This window comes from Neltuma alba, unplaced genomic scaffold (genome assembly GCF_004799145.2).
Source record: "Neltuma alba isolate B1F8T4 unplaced genomic scaffold, ASM479914v2 tig00012727_pilon, whole genome shotgun sequence".
NCBI classification, from domain to species: domain Eukaryota; kingdom Viridiplantae; phylum Streptophyta; class Magnoliopsida; order Fabales; family Fabaceae; genus Neltuma; species Neltuma alba.
The window spans coordinates 545,640-562,699 of record NW_021637149.1 but is presented as its reverse complement, the minus strand read 5'-3'; the positions used below and the strand labels follow the sequence as shown (position 1 = coordinate 562,699).

Sequence of the window (17,060 nt, the reverse complement as noted above, 5' to 3'; positions counted from 1 at the left end):
AAAAGTGTTTAGTATAAAAAATTATTTGTTATATGAGATTAGCCAAACCCATATATGTGGGATTGGTGAATATCATCGAGAGAAGTGGTATTCTCCAATCCCACCTTTATAGGTTTGCCTAATCCCATATAATAAACAATTACTCATGTTAAATAATATTTTAAAATTTTTTTTCAATTGCAATCCCAATCTCAATACCACATTTTCAATGTGTCGTACCAAACGGGATTTATAATTCATGAGAGAGCCGAATACAAATTTTCTAAATCAACTTTGGATAATTTGTATTCAATACTGTTTATTTTTACTTATTTTAATTTTTCATTTTAATAGTCATACAGTCTGATTGAAATGATGTGAAAATTTGGATTATTTTCTCAAAAAAATTAAATTTAAACGTGCAAATAAATCTATGACTAAACAACAATATTTATAAATATTTTTGTGAAATCTATTTATATATAGTATAAAAACTATAGGAAATACTCTAATTTTATTGCAACTTACATATCTTAGATTTCATGATCTTCACATTGTTTATTCATGTATAATAACATATGAACCCCACCTCTTCAATAGGAAGAAAAATTCTCCCTACCCTTTTTCTAAACAAAGCAATGAATGTTCAATATTTAAGCTCACCTAATTAGTGTAACTCGTATGCCAATGAGTTTGTGCTCAAAACAATCATGAAGGCTAATTTTCACAATTATTATTACATATATCGTGAATTAATTTGAAGCTCAAAGCAATATCTCAATTAAACCACACAGCAAGCACATGTCGATATATTGACTCCGAAAAACAAGTGTCTGATTTTACAGTATAATTATTTATTTATTTTGCAAACTAAACTAGTAGAACATGCAAGGCTTGAACAATTATCGTAAACACAAGTTCGTTTAATTTTCTGGTGCAAACTTGCATAGCAGATGGATAAAACAAATGCCTTATAGTTTAGTATTCATCGAGTGACGATGGAAGAAGCTTAAAAGGCAACCTTGTGAAGCAGCTAGCTCCCCCACGTAAAGGACTGCAATATCGATGGATCAAAAGTAGAAGCAATTTGTTAGTCAACAAAGTCAAAGTGCTGAAAAATACTGAACTAACGTAACACATAGTTCCTGAAAGGTTATGCTTTTAACTTTCAGCATATATAAATACCTATTTCTAGAATAGTTCTTTGCAAGAATGCCCTTGACATTATCTATCGGCTTCCCCTATTGTATAAGAAAAATGTAACACTTATTTATTGATCCGAAGAATCTTCAAAATATACTTCGAGAATATATAATGCATTTACATATTTTTAAGAAGACAAAAACATTAGCTTTCTATTTTTTTCTGATCTGAAAAAACTTTAGTTTTTGAAGTTTTTTCCCCGTGAATAAAAAACAACCAAGTCTCTTCCAAAGATTGTATTTAATAATATATTAGTAAAGAAATTATTAGTTCACTTGCAGAGAAAATAGAAAATGATATATGAACATGAGAAATGGAAAACAAATACTAATTACGTACCTTCAAGTTGAACCTCTCCTCCACCTGCGCAGTTTGGCCACATTTATAGCAACGATCACGTACACTTTGTCATGTATGCCACTCATTAACCTAAAATAGGCATATCTGAAGGATTTATTCAGAAATATTAAGCTGCAAATTCCCCAAAATCCTGTTGCAAATCCGATGGACGAGCTGATAAAGAAACCTCGACGGAAAATTTGCTCATCTTCTTCAGAATTCTCATCATTTGGATGATCTTGTGTTGGGCTTGTGGGACATTTTGGAAGGGGAGCACCGCATAGATGAGCATTTCCCTCATAAGCAGAGGGATCAAAGCTTTGAAGTTGAGTGCCATGAGGAATTTCTCCTGACAAATTGTTGTGTGATAAATCCATCACACCAAGACGATCCACTTGTGAAAGTTCAGAAGGAATGCGTCCAGATAAGTCGTTCCTTGACAAATCAAGAAAGTCCAATGACTTTAGTTGTCCAATGGTGGCAGGGATTTGTCCACTGAGCATGTTTCTTGAAATGTTTAAGGCAACCAATTCAACAAGATCCATCAGTTCACTTGGAATTTCTCCCATCAACATGTTGCAAGAGAGGTCGATGCTTTTAACTAATCCCAATATATTTTGGTATTTGGACACCCTACCTTTCCATACCAGTGTTGCAAAGTCCTCTGTCGAGTAGAACCAAGTTTGCTCACGATTATATCGATCGGAACCATATGGTACTGTTGCATCAAAATTTGTTTGATTCTTCAAAGCAGAAAGATGGTTAAGGCATTTGGGCAAACTTCCAGAAATATTATTCATTGAAAGGTCAAGGATTTGAAGTTGAGGGAGATTACAAATACTGAGTGGCAAGCTTCCAAAAAACATGTTGGATCTCAAAATGAGGATGCTTAGCCCCTTAAGCCCATCTCCAATCCAGCGTGGTACTAATCCCTTAAAATCATTTTCGACAGCATCAAAATCCACTAGCTCCGTGCATTTATTCAGAGACAAAGGTATTTCACCCGAGAATTTATTGAACCCTAAATGTAAGGATTGTATATTTATCAATGAACCCATTGATGTTGGAATTTCTCCGTATAGGCTATTGTTTGCAACATCAAGAAGGGCTAATGATTCAAAATATTTCCAACAATCTGGAAGCACTCCTGATAGTTGATTGTTTGAGAGATCTAGGATCTCTAATACCACGGTCTCATTCGGACATAAGAAAGTACTAGCATCTGTGAATTTATTATCAGATAGAAACAATGCCAAGGCTGTATGTGATAAATTTGATGGAATTGAGCCTTCGAACAAATTTGAGCTCAAATCCAAATTCATAGCAAGAGAACCATTTCCGAGTTGAAAATTTTGTATTTCTCCAGTCATTTGGTTGTGTGAAAGGTTCATGGATTTAAATGACAAATCCCAAAACCAACTTGGCATCGTACTAGAAATTTCAGCATTTGAAATATCTAATGAGGAACCCGACTTCTGCGTTCGAAGCCAATTTGGAAAGCCAGGGCCCAACTTACATGATCTTAAATCAATGTCGGCTAACTGAAAAGGGGGGATCCAATCAGGACTGATTCTAAATTCCAAGTTGTTAAGAGACAACCCCAAGGATTCTAGCTGAGAGAGCCTCGAGAAATGAGTTTCAGTTATGACACCATGCAAGAAATTATTGGTAATGTCTAAAAACTGCAGCTTTGACAATAATCCAATGCCATCATTTACAGTTCCATTGAGTTGATTGTTGGAGAGATATAATCTTTCCAAAAATGAGAACCGTGAGAAATTAGGTACCGACCCCGTAAACCGATTATAAGATAAATCTAAGTTCTGTAGTGATATGTTGGCACAGTGGTCGAATGATGCAACGAAGTCATCTAATTGTCCACTCAAGGAGTTGTCAAATAGATCCAAATCTATTAAGTTGCATAAAGCCAAGGATTTGGGTATGCCACCTTCAAGATGGTTTCCCTGAAGGTCAAGTATTTGCAAGCGCGACAAATATCCCAAATTGAAAGGAATGTTTCCTGTCAAATTTGTGAAGGAGAGATCGAGACTTTGCAATCTCTTTAAAGAAAGAATGGAGTCTGGGAATTTAGTTGGAGAGAAATTTTGGAAACCAAGGTCCAAATATTTTAAATGATGCAATTCAGCCAATGACGGAGAAATTGTACCTTCCAAATTACACTGATCAAGACGGAGTGAATCCACATGGCCCGTTTGGCTGTCACAGAGAACGCCATACCATGTGCAACAATCTGTGTGGTTCTCTGAACTTCGCCAAGAAGAGAGGCAGCCACGGGGATCAACAAAGCCACGTTTGAGAGAAAGAAGGGAGAGTCGTTCCTTGACTCTACACTTGACAGTAGTGTTGCCAACTGCGAGTGCCTCGCAAGAATAATGCACCAAAAGCACAAGGCAAGCAACAAGAAACCTCATATCTGCCATCCTTTAGCTGTGGATATAAGGTTATGATGCAGTTCGCTATGCGAGATAACAAGCACCACAAAGGCCATGTATTTATAGGCAAGATTTTGTTGTCTTCATGATAGTGTTGGAGGATATACAAACTCTCAATATGAATTCAAAATTATATGTAACAAGCTTTAAATTTTTTAACTCCGAGATCTTGAATAAATAAACAGAGAGATTCGGATATGTGAATGATTGGAAATCATTTACCACACCATATATGTCATTCTAACTTAATAGCGACAAAGAACAGAGGCAAAGTATTTGCTGGCCATCACGAGAATTGTCTTGTCTTTTGTTGTTATCCACAGACTGTCTAATATTAAGCCGTGTGAGAGACTTCCAACGACTTTTCTTTAGAAGTTTGAAGTTTTCACAATTGGCTTCATTTATTAATATGACGGATTTGGTTGCATATACTCTTATTTACGCGTGAAATTAAATAAGTACTGTATACGTGTGAAAGCCTTCATGATCAAAAACTTTGAGTAGTTTATAAGTAGTTTCTCAATCATGACTTGCAAAATAAGAAATAAGTACATAATAACAGTTTTGTCTTGATTTACGTGATACGTGTTTATAAGTTTTTTTATTGTTATTCCAAACTTGCCCTTTATATTATTGGATAGGAAATTTTCACATGGTTTCATTTTCTTCCATTGTTTTTACCCATCATGAGGGTGACACTTCATTCCGAAATTGAAGGAATAAGAATATATGGACTTCTATATTTTGCCAAAGACTCTGAAATATTGGAGGACACAAGACGTCTAATATACAAGACAATGAATTTAAAATCCTATATATATTGATATTGGAGGGTGCAGTGATCCGTTTTTACGTGTCATTTTTAAAAATAGCAAGGCTAAAGACTTTGAATTGTTAAAATTTGAACTTAAACAGATATTATAGTTCTATTTTTTTAGAAAATATTAATTTTTTAGAATTTGTTGTGTGTTTTCTTTTTCTAGCAGTAGCATTACTTATTTACATGTAACAGCAAATTAAATTAGTCAAGGTCCAAAGAAGAAAGCAGAGTTTCGTAAAAGAGACTTCAAAGACTTCTAAAATGAAAGAGGCGTCCAAAATTTGATTTGGAAACTTGAATTTCGAACCAAACTTTACGTTGAGATTAAATTCTAATTCTAATATATGACAAAAAAGGATTAAATTCTAACAACGTATCTATTTTTTTCATAAATTATTTAGGATTTCACCCACCGTCATATTTATTTGTTTCCACGCGTTCCAAATTAATTTGGATTGAGCCGGGCATAGCTACAAAATGTGAAAATATTAATTTTTTAAAATTTGTTGTGTGTTTTCTTTTTCTGGTAGTAACATTACTTTTTTTTGGATGTAATAGCAAATAAAAAATTAAATTAATCAAGGTCCAAAGAAGAAAGCAGAGTTGTCGTAAGAGAGACTTCAAAGACTTCTAAAATGAGAGGCGTCCAAAATTTGATTTGAAAACTTGAGTTTCGAACTAAACTTTATGTTTAGATTAAATTCTAATTCTAATATATGACAAAAGAAGGATTAAATTCTAATAATGTGTGTATATATATTTTTCATAAATTGTTTAGGATTTCACCCACCACCAGATGTATTTGTTTCCATGCGTTCCGAATTAATTTGGATTGAGCCGGGCATAGCTACAAAATGTGACAAAACTCTGTCATCATATCGAGTGGTTAAAAATCATTATCGTATGACTTTCCGGTGGACAAAAATCATTTACTTGCTAATGCAAAGATTTGGATCAATTCATAACACATTTTACAGGGAAAATTTAAACTTTGTTGCGAAATGTATTAGTTCGTCTAATTTTTAATATAGAGTTTATTAAATATAAAATCTTAATCCATTTTGTTTTTTAAATTTATAATTTTTTTAACATAGCCCTATTAATTTCTATATGAAAGGAGGTTCCTAGTAATGAAGTAATAATCAAAAGTGTATATTAAAGAATAAAAAAATTTAACACATATTTGTTACAAATAATTAAGTTATATAATTTTTTTAATTTTAATACTTGTAAATTAATTATTTAGCTCCTATAGAGAGAATTAGTTTATGGATCATGTAACTCATTATAAAATTTATATTATATATAATAATATTGATAAAATAAAAATGCAATATAATGTTAGATATAACACTCCAATTGCCTAATTATTATGAACTCAGTGAGCGATGAGAACAAAGTATTTGAATTGGTGGGCACCATGAGAATTGATTTGTCTTTCCCTCTTTTCCTCAGACTGTCCACATATATTAGGCCGTGTGAGAGACTCTTTCTTAAGAAATTTCCACAATTGACTTCATTAGTGATTTTTTTTTAAGCAAAGACTCCATTAATGATATTATAACAATTTTGGCTGTATATGTTCTTATTATAGGAGTTAAAAGCTAACTTTGGGAGAGATCAAAGAAAACATATGCAAAATTAGATGTATAATATAAATATATATGATTTTAGGATGCATGACTTATTATGAAATACTTGTGTGATGGCTTATTGTTATAGTTAATAGAATTAAATTTTAAAATCGTCATCAATATGTATAAATTGCGAAATACTCTTCTTAGGAGGATTAAAGTCATTTTCTCTTGACAACCTTGACATTGTCATGCCATGAGAAAGGCTTCATGACTCCCTGTCTTTCACAATGTCCGTAAGCCGTGTGAGAGACTTCCATCAATTTTTTTTGAGAAGTGTGAAGTTTCCACAATTGACTTTATTTATTAATAACACAGTTTTGGTTACATATACTCTTATTTACGCGTGAAATTAAATAAGAGTTAAAATTTATCTTCGGGGGAAATCAACGAAAACATACGCAAAATTAAGTATCTACTATAAAGATAATTTTTGGATGTATATATGAATGAGAAATACTTGTAATGGCTTATTTTTACAATTCTACAAAGAAAATTAGTAAAAGTTAAAATCATCATCAATATATATAAACTGTGAAATTAAATATATACTGTACGCATGAAAAGCTTCATAATCAAAGACTTTGAGTATGTTTGAAATAACATATAAGTAGCTTTTCAATCGTAATTTACAAAATATGAGGTAAGTATGTGGGAGGAGTTTTGTCTAGACTTACGTGACACATGTTTATAAGTTTTTTTAATCGCTATTCCAAACTTGCCCTTTGTATTATTGCATAGTAAATTTCCACGCGGTTTCATTTTCTTCCACAATGTTTTTATCCACTAGGAGAGTGACACTTCATTCCAAAATTAAAAGAATAAGAATATATAGACTTTTATTTTTTGCCAAAGAATATATGACTTTGAAATATTGGAGGACACAAGACTTCCAATATACAAGACAATAAATTTAAAATCCTATATATCTTGATATTGGAGAGTGCATTGATCCATTTTTACGTTTCATTTTTAAAAATAGTAAGGCTAAAGACTTTAAATTGTTAAAATTTGAACTTAAAGAGATATTATAGTTCTATTTTTTTTTAGAAAATATTAATTTTTTAAAATTTGTTTTGTGTTTTCTTTTTCCAGTAGGAACATTACCTTTTTACATGTAATAGCAAATTAAATTAGTCAAGGTTCAAAGAAGAAAGCAGAGTTGTCATAAGAGAGCCTTCAAAGACTTCTCAAATGAAAGAGGCGACCAAAATTTGATTTGGAAACTTGATTTTCGAACTAAACTTTACGTTTAGATTAAATTCTAATTCTAATATCTGACAAAAAAGGATTAAGTTCTAATAATGTATATATATTTTTCATAAATTTTTTAGGATTCACCCACCACCAAATGTATTTGTTTCCATGCGTTCCGAATTAATTTGGATCGAGCTGGGCATAGCTACAAAATGTGACAAAACTCTATCATCATATCGAGTGGTTAAAAATCATTATCGTATGACTTTCCGGTGGACAAAAATCATTTACTTGCTAATGTAAAGATTTGCATCAATTCATGACACATTGTTGCGAAATGTATTACTTCGTCTAATTTTTAATATAAAGTTTATTAAATATAAAATCTTAATTCACTTTGTTTTTTAAATTTATAATATTTTTTAACATATCCCTATTAATTTCTATATGAAAGGAGGTTCCTAGTAATGAAGTAATAATCAAAAGTGTATATTAAAGAATAAAAAAAATTTAACACATATTTATTACAAATAATTAAGTTATATAATTTTTTAATTTTAATATTTGTAAATTAATTATTTAGCTCCTATGGAGAGAATTAGTTTATAGATCATGTAACTCATTATAAAATTTATATTATATATAATAATATTGATAAAATAAAAATGCAATATAATGATAGATATAACACTCTAATTGCCTAATTATTATGAAATCTATAAGCGATGAACAACAAAGTATTCAAATTGGTGGGGACCATGAGAATTGATTTGTCTTTCCCTCTTATCCCTAGACTGTCCACATATATTAGGCCGTGTGAGAGACTCTTTCTTAAGAAATTTCCACAATTGACTTCATTAATGATTTTTTTTTTTAGCAAAGACTTCATTAAACGATATTATAACAATTTTGGTTGCATATGTTCTTATTATAAGAGTTAAAAGCTAACTTTGGGAGAGATCAAAGAAAACATATGCAAAATTAGATGTATAATATAAATGTATATATAATTTTAGGATGCATGACTTATTATGAAATACTGGTGTGATGGCTTATTTTTATAGTTAATAAAATTAAATTTTAAAATCGTCATCAATATGTATAAATTGCGAAATGCTCTTATTAGGAGGATTAAAGTCATTTTCTCTTGACGACCTTGACATTGTCATGCCGTGAGAAAAGCTTCATGACTCCTTGTCTTTCACAATGTCTGTAAGCCTGTGAGAGACTTCCATCAATTTTTTTTTTGAGAAGTGTGAAGTTTCCACAATTGACTTTATTTATTAATATGACAGTTTTGGTTGCATATACTCTTATTTACGCGTGAAATTAAATATATATTGTACGTATGAAAGGCTTCGTGATCAAAGAGTTTGAGTAAGTTTGAAATAGCATATCAGTAACTTTTTAATTGTCATTTATAAAAAACGAGATAAATATGTAAAAAGAGTTTTGTCTCGACTTACGTGATACTTGTTTACAAGTTTTTTTTATTGCTATTTCAAACTTGCCCTTTATATTATTGCATAGTAAATTTCCTCGGGGTTTCAGTTTCTTCCATAATGTTTTTTTCCACCATGACAGTGACACTTCATTCTAAAATTGAAAGAACAAGAATATAGAGTTGAAGATATGGATGGAGGCGACACTTTCCAATCTACTTGTTATTTTACAGTAAATTTAAAATCCTATTTTAATATATTGATATAGGAATAGGAAGGGCAGTGGTCCATTTTTACGTTTCATTATGGGAGAATTGGCTAGCCTAAAGACTTCAAATTTCTGTAAGTTTGAACTTAAACAGATAGTATAATTGTTTTTTTAAATAAATATTATTATTGTTTTGAAAAAATATGTGTGTTGTTTATCGGGTAGCTTAGCCACATTACTTTTTTACAGGTAATTAGAAAATTAAAATAGTTGATATCAAATGGACACAAGCTAAGAGGATTTTTGTTATTAGCAAGCACAATTTGTAACATCGGTTATCTCCAACCTGTTACTAATCTTTTTAAACTCCTAATTTAATAATACTAACCATAGTAGAAAAGAATCTTAGTATGATATTTGAAAAGGCTACCATGGTTATAAAAAGAAATTTGATTCGCCAAAAATGTTAATCATGATAGAAAAGACTTGAACTAATTATTCAAAATGTCTATCATGATTATAAGAGTTTTACTAAGTAAATTATATGAAAACCATAATTAATAATATTTCACAATAGCTGGATCTTAGGCTTTGCAAGGCCCAGCATGTCACAATTCATCTCTAAGCCCATAACATGATATTTTCTGAATAAAATTTGTCCAAACCAACAGTAATCAACTACTTTCAAAAGTCATTGTGGATTCACAACCTACAGACCCAAGCAACCCAGCAACAAAAGTAACTAAGATCATAAGTCTCAAATAAATCAGAGTATGCAAAAAAAGAGCTATATGTGACAATATACAATACTCATCACATGACAAAAAGGAGGCTATACAAGATAAATTTGATAGCTAAGCCTTCGTTGCCTTCCCTGACGGACCAGCCCTAGAGCTATTATCTAAAAATGTTAAACCACGGGGTGAGACAAAAGCCTCAATAACCAACAATCCTACTTATTAGGCATACAAGTAAGTGTTTGAGAGGTGTCAAGTGGAACAGTTACTAAAATCATTACATTCACAATTGTCACATGGTTATATATATGTATGTGTGTGCGCGCGCGCGCATGCATATAAAAAATATCTCACTCTCAATTCCACCTTATTTCCTCTAACTGAACCCATGGGTTAGTACTGTCCCATGTGACTGGTAGTTCAACATAATAAGCTCACCGATCAAGTGATATGGACAGGCCAAAATCCACAGAGCACAAGATCGGACCATGGGTTTCCCCTCTAGTCCACTAACAGGGTGTCATACGCCCTACAACACATGAAGGGCCAAAGGATCAACCAGTGTACATCTGGCGTCCTCCCACCTTATTACCTCTATAATATGTATAAAATTCACCCCCTTATCCTCCCTATAATATGTCTCCCACCAATCAACGTTCACTATCCCCTCTCGTATTTATACTCATGAGATTTATAAAATACTCATTTACCAATAACATAATAACTTTCACATTTATCAAAATCGAGATTTCAAAATTTCAATAATCAACATCAACCCTGAAAACCATTTTTCAATAAATTCTTATTCCACATGACAAATTTATAAATTCATAATTTCATAACTGTTTTTCAATAACATAAGGTATCTCAAGACAATTTCAATAATAATGCCTTTCACTGCTCAAATCATAATCAAATGGCATTTCAAGAATCTCATATAATTCAAAATCACTCATAGACACCATACAAGCATACATAACAAGTGGAAAGTGGTTACCTTTAGTCAAGGCTATAAAAAGAATTACCAAAAAGTCAACCCCATGCTCAAACCAGTAATTCAATAATTAATCTACACAGTTAATATAACCACAAATTAATATAATCACATATTAATATAAGCTAATTAATTAAGCTTATATATAGTTAAATTTCTAATTTAATTTTTATTTTAAATTTCCACAACTCTCATAACCCAAAAATTAAGTATTTCAAAACTAACTTATAAATTTTCCTAACAGGCCAAAATATTCATTTCCATCCTTTGGATTATTCACTTTAATAAAAAGAATTCTCCACAATTCTCAAATATGAAATTATTATATTTTAAATTCAAAAAAATTCTATTTAAAGTTTAAACCTCAAAATAAAATCATCAAAAATTCAATAGTAACTCAAATATTTATAAATAAATAATCTACTCAAAATTTCTAATAGTATAACTATTATATTTCTTTTTCTTCACAAATAGTAAACTCTTTTAGCTAAAATAATTATTTTAAAACCTCCAGTCATCTAATAAATAAAACTAAACCGATTAAAATCTTAATAATATGCCAAACAACTCAAATAAATTATTTAACATAATTTTGATCGGTACAAATATAATATATCTCATAAATAACAGATTTTTCAATTAAATAAATTAATTTAAATATTAAAAACCAACAAATAGGAAAATTTAAACTGATAGAAATGATCTGCTATAATAGATCTACAATACTGTGGTTAAAACTCATCAAAACTCAAAACTTATCCCATATATAAGTCTCAAAATTTTCTCTAATTACTATAATAATACTGTCATTGGAAAGTTCAAAATATATAGGAAAAATTTATGAAGAAAATTTAATGAAAAGAAGTAATTTTATGTGCCTAAATTATCCCCAAAACTTGTCCTCTCTTTTACAAAGACCGCAGCTCTACTCGTTCTCCCGCGCACTCTTTCTCTCGCTCTCCCCTTCTTTCTTTCTTTTCCTCTCATTCTTTTTTTATTCTCCATCTTTCTAACCACCCTCTTCCATTTTTCTTCACTTAATAAATGACCCTTCACGAATTTGTTCTTTGTCTTTCAATGCTGCCTCCTTTTCCACCGAAACACAAATTTTTTCTTTGTCCTCTCTTTTAAAATTTGTTGTGTGTTTTCTTTTTCTTGTAGTAACATTACTTTTTTACATGTAATAGCAAATTAAATTAGTCAAGGTCCAAAGAAGAAAGCAGAGTTGTCGTAAGAGCGACTTCAATGACTTCTAAAATGAAAGAGGCGTCCCGAATTTGGTTTGGAAACCTGAGTTTCGAACCAAACTTTACGTTTAGATTAAATTCTAATTCTAATATCTGACAAAAAAAGGATTAAAAACCATCATATTTACTTGTTTCCATGCGTTCCGAATTAATTTGAATTGAGCCGGGCATAGCTGCAAAATGTGACAAAACTCTATCATCGAGTAGTTAAAAATCATTATGGTACGACTTCCGGTGGACGAAAAATCATTTACTTGCTAATGCAAAGATTTGCATCAATTCATAACACATTGTACGGGAAAAATTTAAACTTTGTTGCGAAATGTATTACTTCCTCTAATTTTTAATATAAAGTTTATTAAATATAAAATCTTAATCCACTTTGTTTTTGAAATTTGTAATTTTTTTAACATATCCCTATTAATCTCTATATGAAAGAAGGTTCCTAGTAATGAAGTAATAATCAAAAGTGTATATTAAAGAATAAAAAAATTTAACACACATTTATTACAAATAATTAAGTTATATAATTTTTTTAATTTTAATATTTGTAAATTAATTATTTAGCTCCTATAGAGAGAATTGGTTTATGGATCATGTAATTCATTATAAAATTAATATTATATATAATAATATTGATAAAAGAAAATGCAATATAATATTAGACATAACACTCCAATTGCCTAATTATTATGAACTCAGTGAGCGATGAAGAACAAGATATTTGAATTGGTGGGCACCCTAAGAATTGATTTGTCTTTCCCTCTTATCCCCAAACTGTCCATATATATTAGGCCGTATGAGAGACTCTTTCTTAAGAAATTTCCACAATTGACTTCATTAATGATTTTTTTTTTTAGCAGAGACTTCATTAAACGATATTATAACAATTTTGGTTGCATATGTTCTTATTATAGGAGTTAAATGCTAACTTTGGGAGAGATCAAAGAAAACATACGCAAAATTAGATGTATAATATAAATATATGTAATTTTAGGATGCATGACTTATTATGAAATACTTGTGTGATGGCTTATTTTTATAGTTAATAAAATTAATTTAAAGTCATTTTCTCTTAACAACCTTGACATTGTCATACCGTGAGAAAGGCTTCATGACTCCTTTTCTTTCACAATGTCTGTGAGCCGTGTGAGAAACTTCCATCAACTTTTCTTGAGAAGTGTGAAGTTTCCACAATTGACTTCATTTATTAATATGATAGTTTTGGCTGCATATGCTCTTATTTATGCGCGTAATTAGATATATACTGGACAGGTGAAAGGCTTTGTGATCAAAGACTTTGACTATGTTTAAAATAACATATAAGTAATTTTTTAGTCGTGATTTATAAAATATGAGATAAATATATAAAAGAAGTTTCTCGACTTACGTAATATTTGTTTACAAGTTTTTTTATTCGCTATTCCAAACTTGCCCTTTATATTATTGCATGGTAAATTTCCATGCGGTTTCAGTTTCTTCCACAATGTTTTTTTCCACCATGAGAGTGACACTTCATTCCAAAATTGAAAGGACAAAAATATAGACTTGAAAATATGGGTGGAGGTGATACTTTCCAATCTACGTGTTATTTTACAGTAAATTTAAAATCCTATTTTAATATATTGATAAATGAATAGGAAGGGCGGTGGTCCATTTTTATGTTTCATTATGGAAGAATTAGCTAGGCTAAAGACTTCAAATTTCTGTAAGTTTGAACTTAAACAGATAGTGTAATTGTTTTTTTTAAAATAAATATTTTTTTGAAAAAATATGTGTGTTCTTTATCGGATAGTTTAGCCACATTACTTTTTTACATGTAATTAGAAAATTAAAATAGTTGATATCAAATGGACACAAGCTAAGAGGATTTTTGTTATTAGCAAGCGCAATTTAGCGAAAAGAAAGTAGGGTTGCATAATTATTTATTTTCTCTCATTTGTCACACTTTTTTTTCAACCATATTTTCCCATGCATTCTTTTTCATCATTTTTATTATGAAAACATTTTTTTGGCCAAAAATTATAAGAACATATTGAGAAACAAAAATATATCTTTTACTTATTTATTATTTTTTACTAATTATTCGCTATATGTAAATTAGTTATTGAAAGTTTACAATACAGAGTCTCTTTAATTGAAAGATTTATAATCTAAATTAAGTTCATCATGGTTAGAGAAGGCAGCAAAACTCTACCACCAAATATTTAATATTGTTGCATTCACAAGACTCCCACCTGAGGGAAATCTTTGTTCATGGCACATCAGTTTCTTCAAGATATTTTTGAAAAGGAGACTGGACCTTTTGATTAGATTTCCATGGCAGTGTTCGTGTTTGGTTTGCTTAACATCCTAGTCTTGTTGAAGTCTTGGGCCTTCTTTGGGCCATCCTTGTTTTTGGGAAAAAAGGCTTCTCCAATGATCGGGGTTTTGAAAGTAAAAACAGTCTTTTAACTGTACAGAATTATTACCGACACGAGTTGAGTCTAATAAAATGAGCTAGTTCCTTATAATATGATGAATTAAGGTTTGAATCTCTGTTGAGAGAGGTACCCACATTTAATGCTCGACAGTGTCTCAAATATGATTGCCTCCAATAAGAAAATACTTATACTTTAGCAAAATATATATCTATACAGAATTACTTGGCAGGGAAAAAAAAAACCAGCATTACTTGCTTAATTATAATTTTTATATTATAAATTCATTCCCGAAAATTATTTACCTTGCAATTTGGCCAACGAAAAATTAATTAATTAATTTATCTTTTTTGACATATAAAGAGAGGCCAGAGAATTAACGTTAATAATGGCTCGATAAGGCTTATGAATGAGTAGGTGATTTCTATTAAGAAAGAGTCTGACCCGAAACTAAGACGGAACCCAACTGATGAACAATATGATCACTATCACAAAGAAGCTAGCTTGGTCCAACATGTATGAAAAGCCTCTCCTCTATCAATTGTTTTCTTATAATACATTAAAACATGTATACCTTCTCTTTTCCCATAATGTCCAAGTAAAGCCAAAAGGACAAAAGGAAATGGCATATATGTGTAATCTGATTTCATGATGAAGTTGAAAGAAGCATATCAGGTAACGATGGGCTGCAGATCCTCTTCATTCCTTGCAACAAACTACGATCTTTAAATAACAAATTAAAGGTTACACAGCTTTTTCATTAGCTAATTAACGGAGTATAAGATATGAAACAAATGAATAAATAAACACATTCGCTTAATTGCGTGAGGAGAATATGTATTCTAAATTAAGTTTTCACAAGAACCTCAGACGAAGCATGTTGTGAGCAATTCGGCAACAAAGGCCTTTTTACTGGTACAGTATATACAGTAAAAAATAAAATAATATAATTTTAAAAGTATTTATCAGTATGTTATAAAATTATTCTTGAGAAGAATGATTTTTAAATTATATATAAATCTTTTTTGTTAAGAACGATCTGTATGTTATTTGAATGATTTCACTTTTTGATATTTTATTTTTTTTAAAATCAAAAGATGAAATTGTTCCTGTAAAAAACGATTTCACTTTTTTACTACAATATTCTGCATGTGAATCCCTCTATAATTTTATTGCCAATGCAAATATTTGTTTCTCTCACTTATCAACTCAACTTATCCTCCCCATGCAAACCCGTGAAGCTACAGCAAATGTAAATACTTTTATATATTCTACTTCTTCAATTGCGGTTTCTTGCTTCATCATCTTTCATCCCGAAATTCACCCTTCTTCTTCTTTTTCTTCCTCTCTGTGGTTTATTAGCTCTACCTTCATTGTTCTTTTACTTTATTATTTTTTTACTCTTGCTTCCAAACACTTGACAAGTTCTTTTACTGTTGCTGTGGGTATATTGTTTCTCTTTTCTTTGTGTTTCTTAATTTACAATTGTAATATAGAATTTTATTTTTCATCCCTACTACCCTTAGTGAACTAATATTTTATTATTCTAATTTTCAAGAGATAAAGTGGTAGACTCAACAATTTGGAATATTTATACTTTTTTTAAGTTAAATGCCTCTTATTTTGACGGTAAAACTCTCATATACTATATTGTTTAAGATGTTAAGATTTTGATATAAGCTCTATTTTTTTTTAAGCACAATCATATTATTTTTTCAACTGGAGTGATCATAACTTTCAATATTTTTTTTTGGATATTCTTGGAAAAAAAATTAAAGAAGAAATCTTTATTTTTGAACCCTTCATTTTAACCCAATTATTTTGGCCCAAAAAGATTTTAACCCAATTAAATTTTTAGTTTCATGAAATAAATTGATATTTATTAAATTAAATTTTACAACAATAATGAATAATAAATATGTATTATAAGGTATAAATAAATATGTATGCATAAAATTAAAAAAGATTTCCATGATCTGTTATTTATTAAAATAATATCACAAGAAAGAATTTTAACATTAAAAAGATGTCTGTTTGGCATGTTTTATATAGTACAAATAATATATTAATTAATAATTAATATAAATAAGATTATAGAAATAGTGAAAGAAACAAAAGGAAAAAAATCTCTATTTCTTAAACTTATTTTTTATTTTAATTACAAATAAATAATCTATGAACAATGAAGGTGAAGAAATAAACTATAAGGAGGAAGAAGAAGAAGAACAAGAGTGAATTTCGGGATGAAAGAAGATGAAGCAAAAAAATCAAAATTGAAGAAATAGAATATATAAAAACGTGCATTTGCTTTAGCTTCACAGGTTTACATAGGAAGGATGAGTTGAGTTGACAAGTGAGAAAAGTGAATATTTAGATTATGAAGGAAA

At 30.1% G+C, this 17,060-nt stretch overlaps 2 protein-coding genes across 2 annotated transcripts; both read right to left on the bottom strand.

The window, feature by feature from the left end:
- Window positions 1-980: 980 nt before the first annotated feature.
- LOC114730310 (receptor-like protein EIX2) lies at window positions 981-2,146 on the bottom strand. The gene is made up of 2 exons (XM_028917353.1): window positions 1,522-2,146; window positions 981-1,033 (listed from the first exon to the last, which is right to left on the bottom strand). The coding sequence occupies exon 1, from the start codon at window positions 2,094-2,096 to the stop codon at window positions 1,524-1,526; it is 573 nt and encodes a 190-aa protein (XP_028773186.1). The 5' UTR covers window positions 2,097-2,146; the 3' UTR covers window positions 981-1,033; window positions 1,522-1,523.
- Window positions 2,147-2,247: 101 nt separating this feature from the next.
- Window positions 2,248-3,962, bottom strand: LOC114730294 (receptor-like protein EIX2). Its single transcript, XM_028917342.1, has 2 exons — window positions 2,363-3,962; window positions 2,248-2,264 (listed from the first exon to the last, which is right to left on the bottom strand). The coding sequence occupies exons 1-2, from the start codon at window positions 3,960-3,962 to the stop codon at window positions 2,248-2,250; spliced, it is 1,617 nt and encodes a 538-aa protein (XP_028773175.1).
- Window positions 3,963-17,060: the final 13,098 nt, after the last annotated feature.

Excerpts from the sequence above, each read along its gene's own strand:
- LOC114730310 (XM_028917353.1), bottom strand. The coding sequence starts at position 2,096 with ATGTTGATGGGAGAAATTCCAAGTGAACTGATGGATCTTGTTGAATTG.
- LOC114730294 (XM_028917342.1), bottom strand. The coding sequence starts at position 3,962 with ATGGCAGATATGAGGTTTCTTGTTGCTTGCCTTGTGCTTTTGGTGCAT.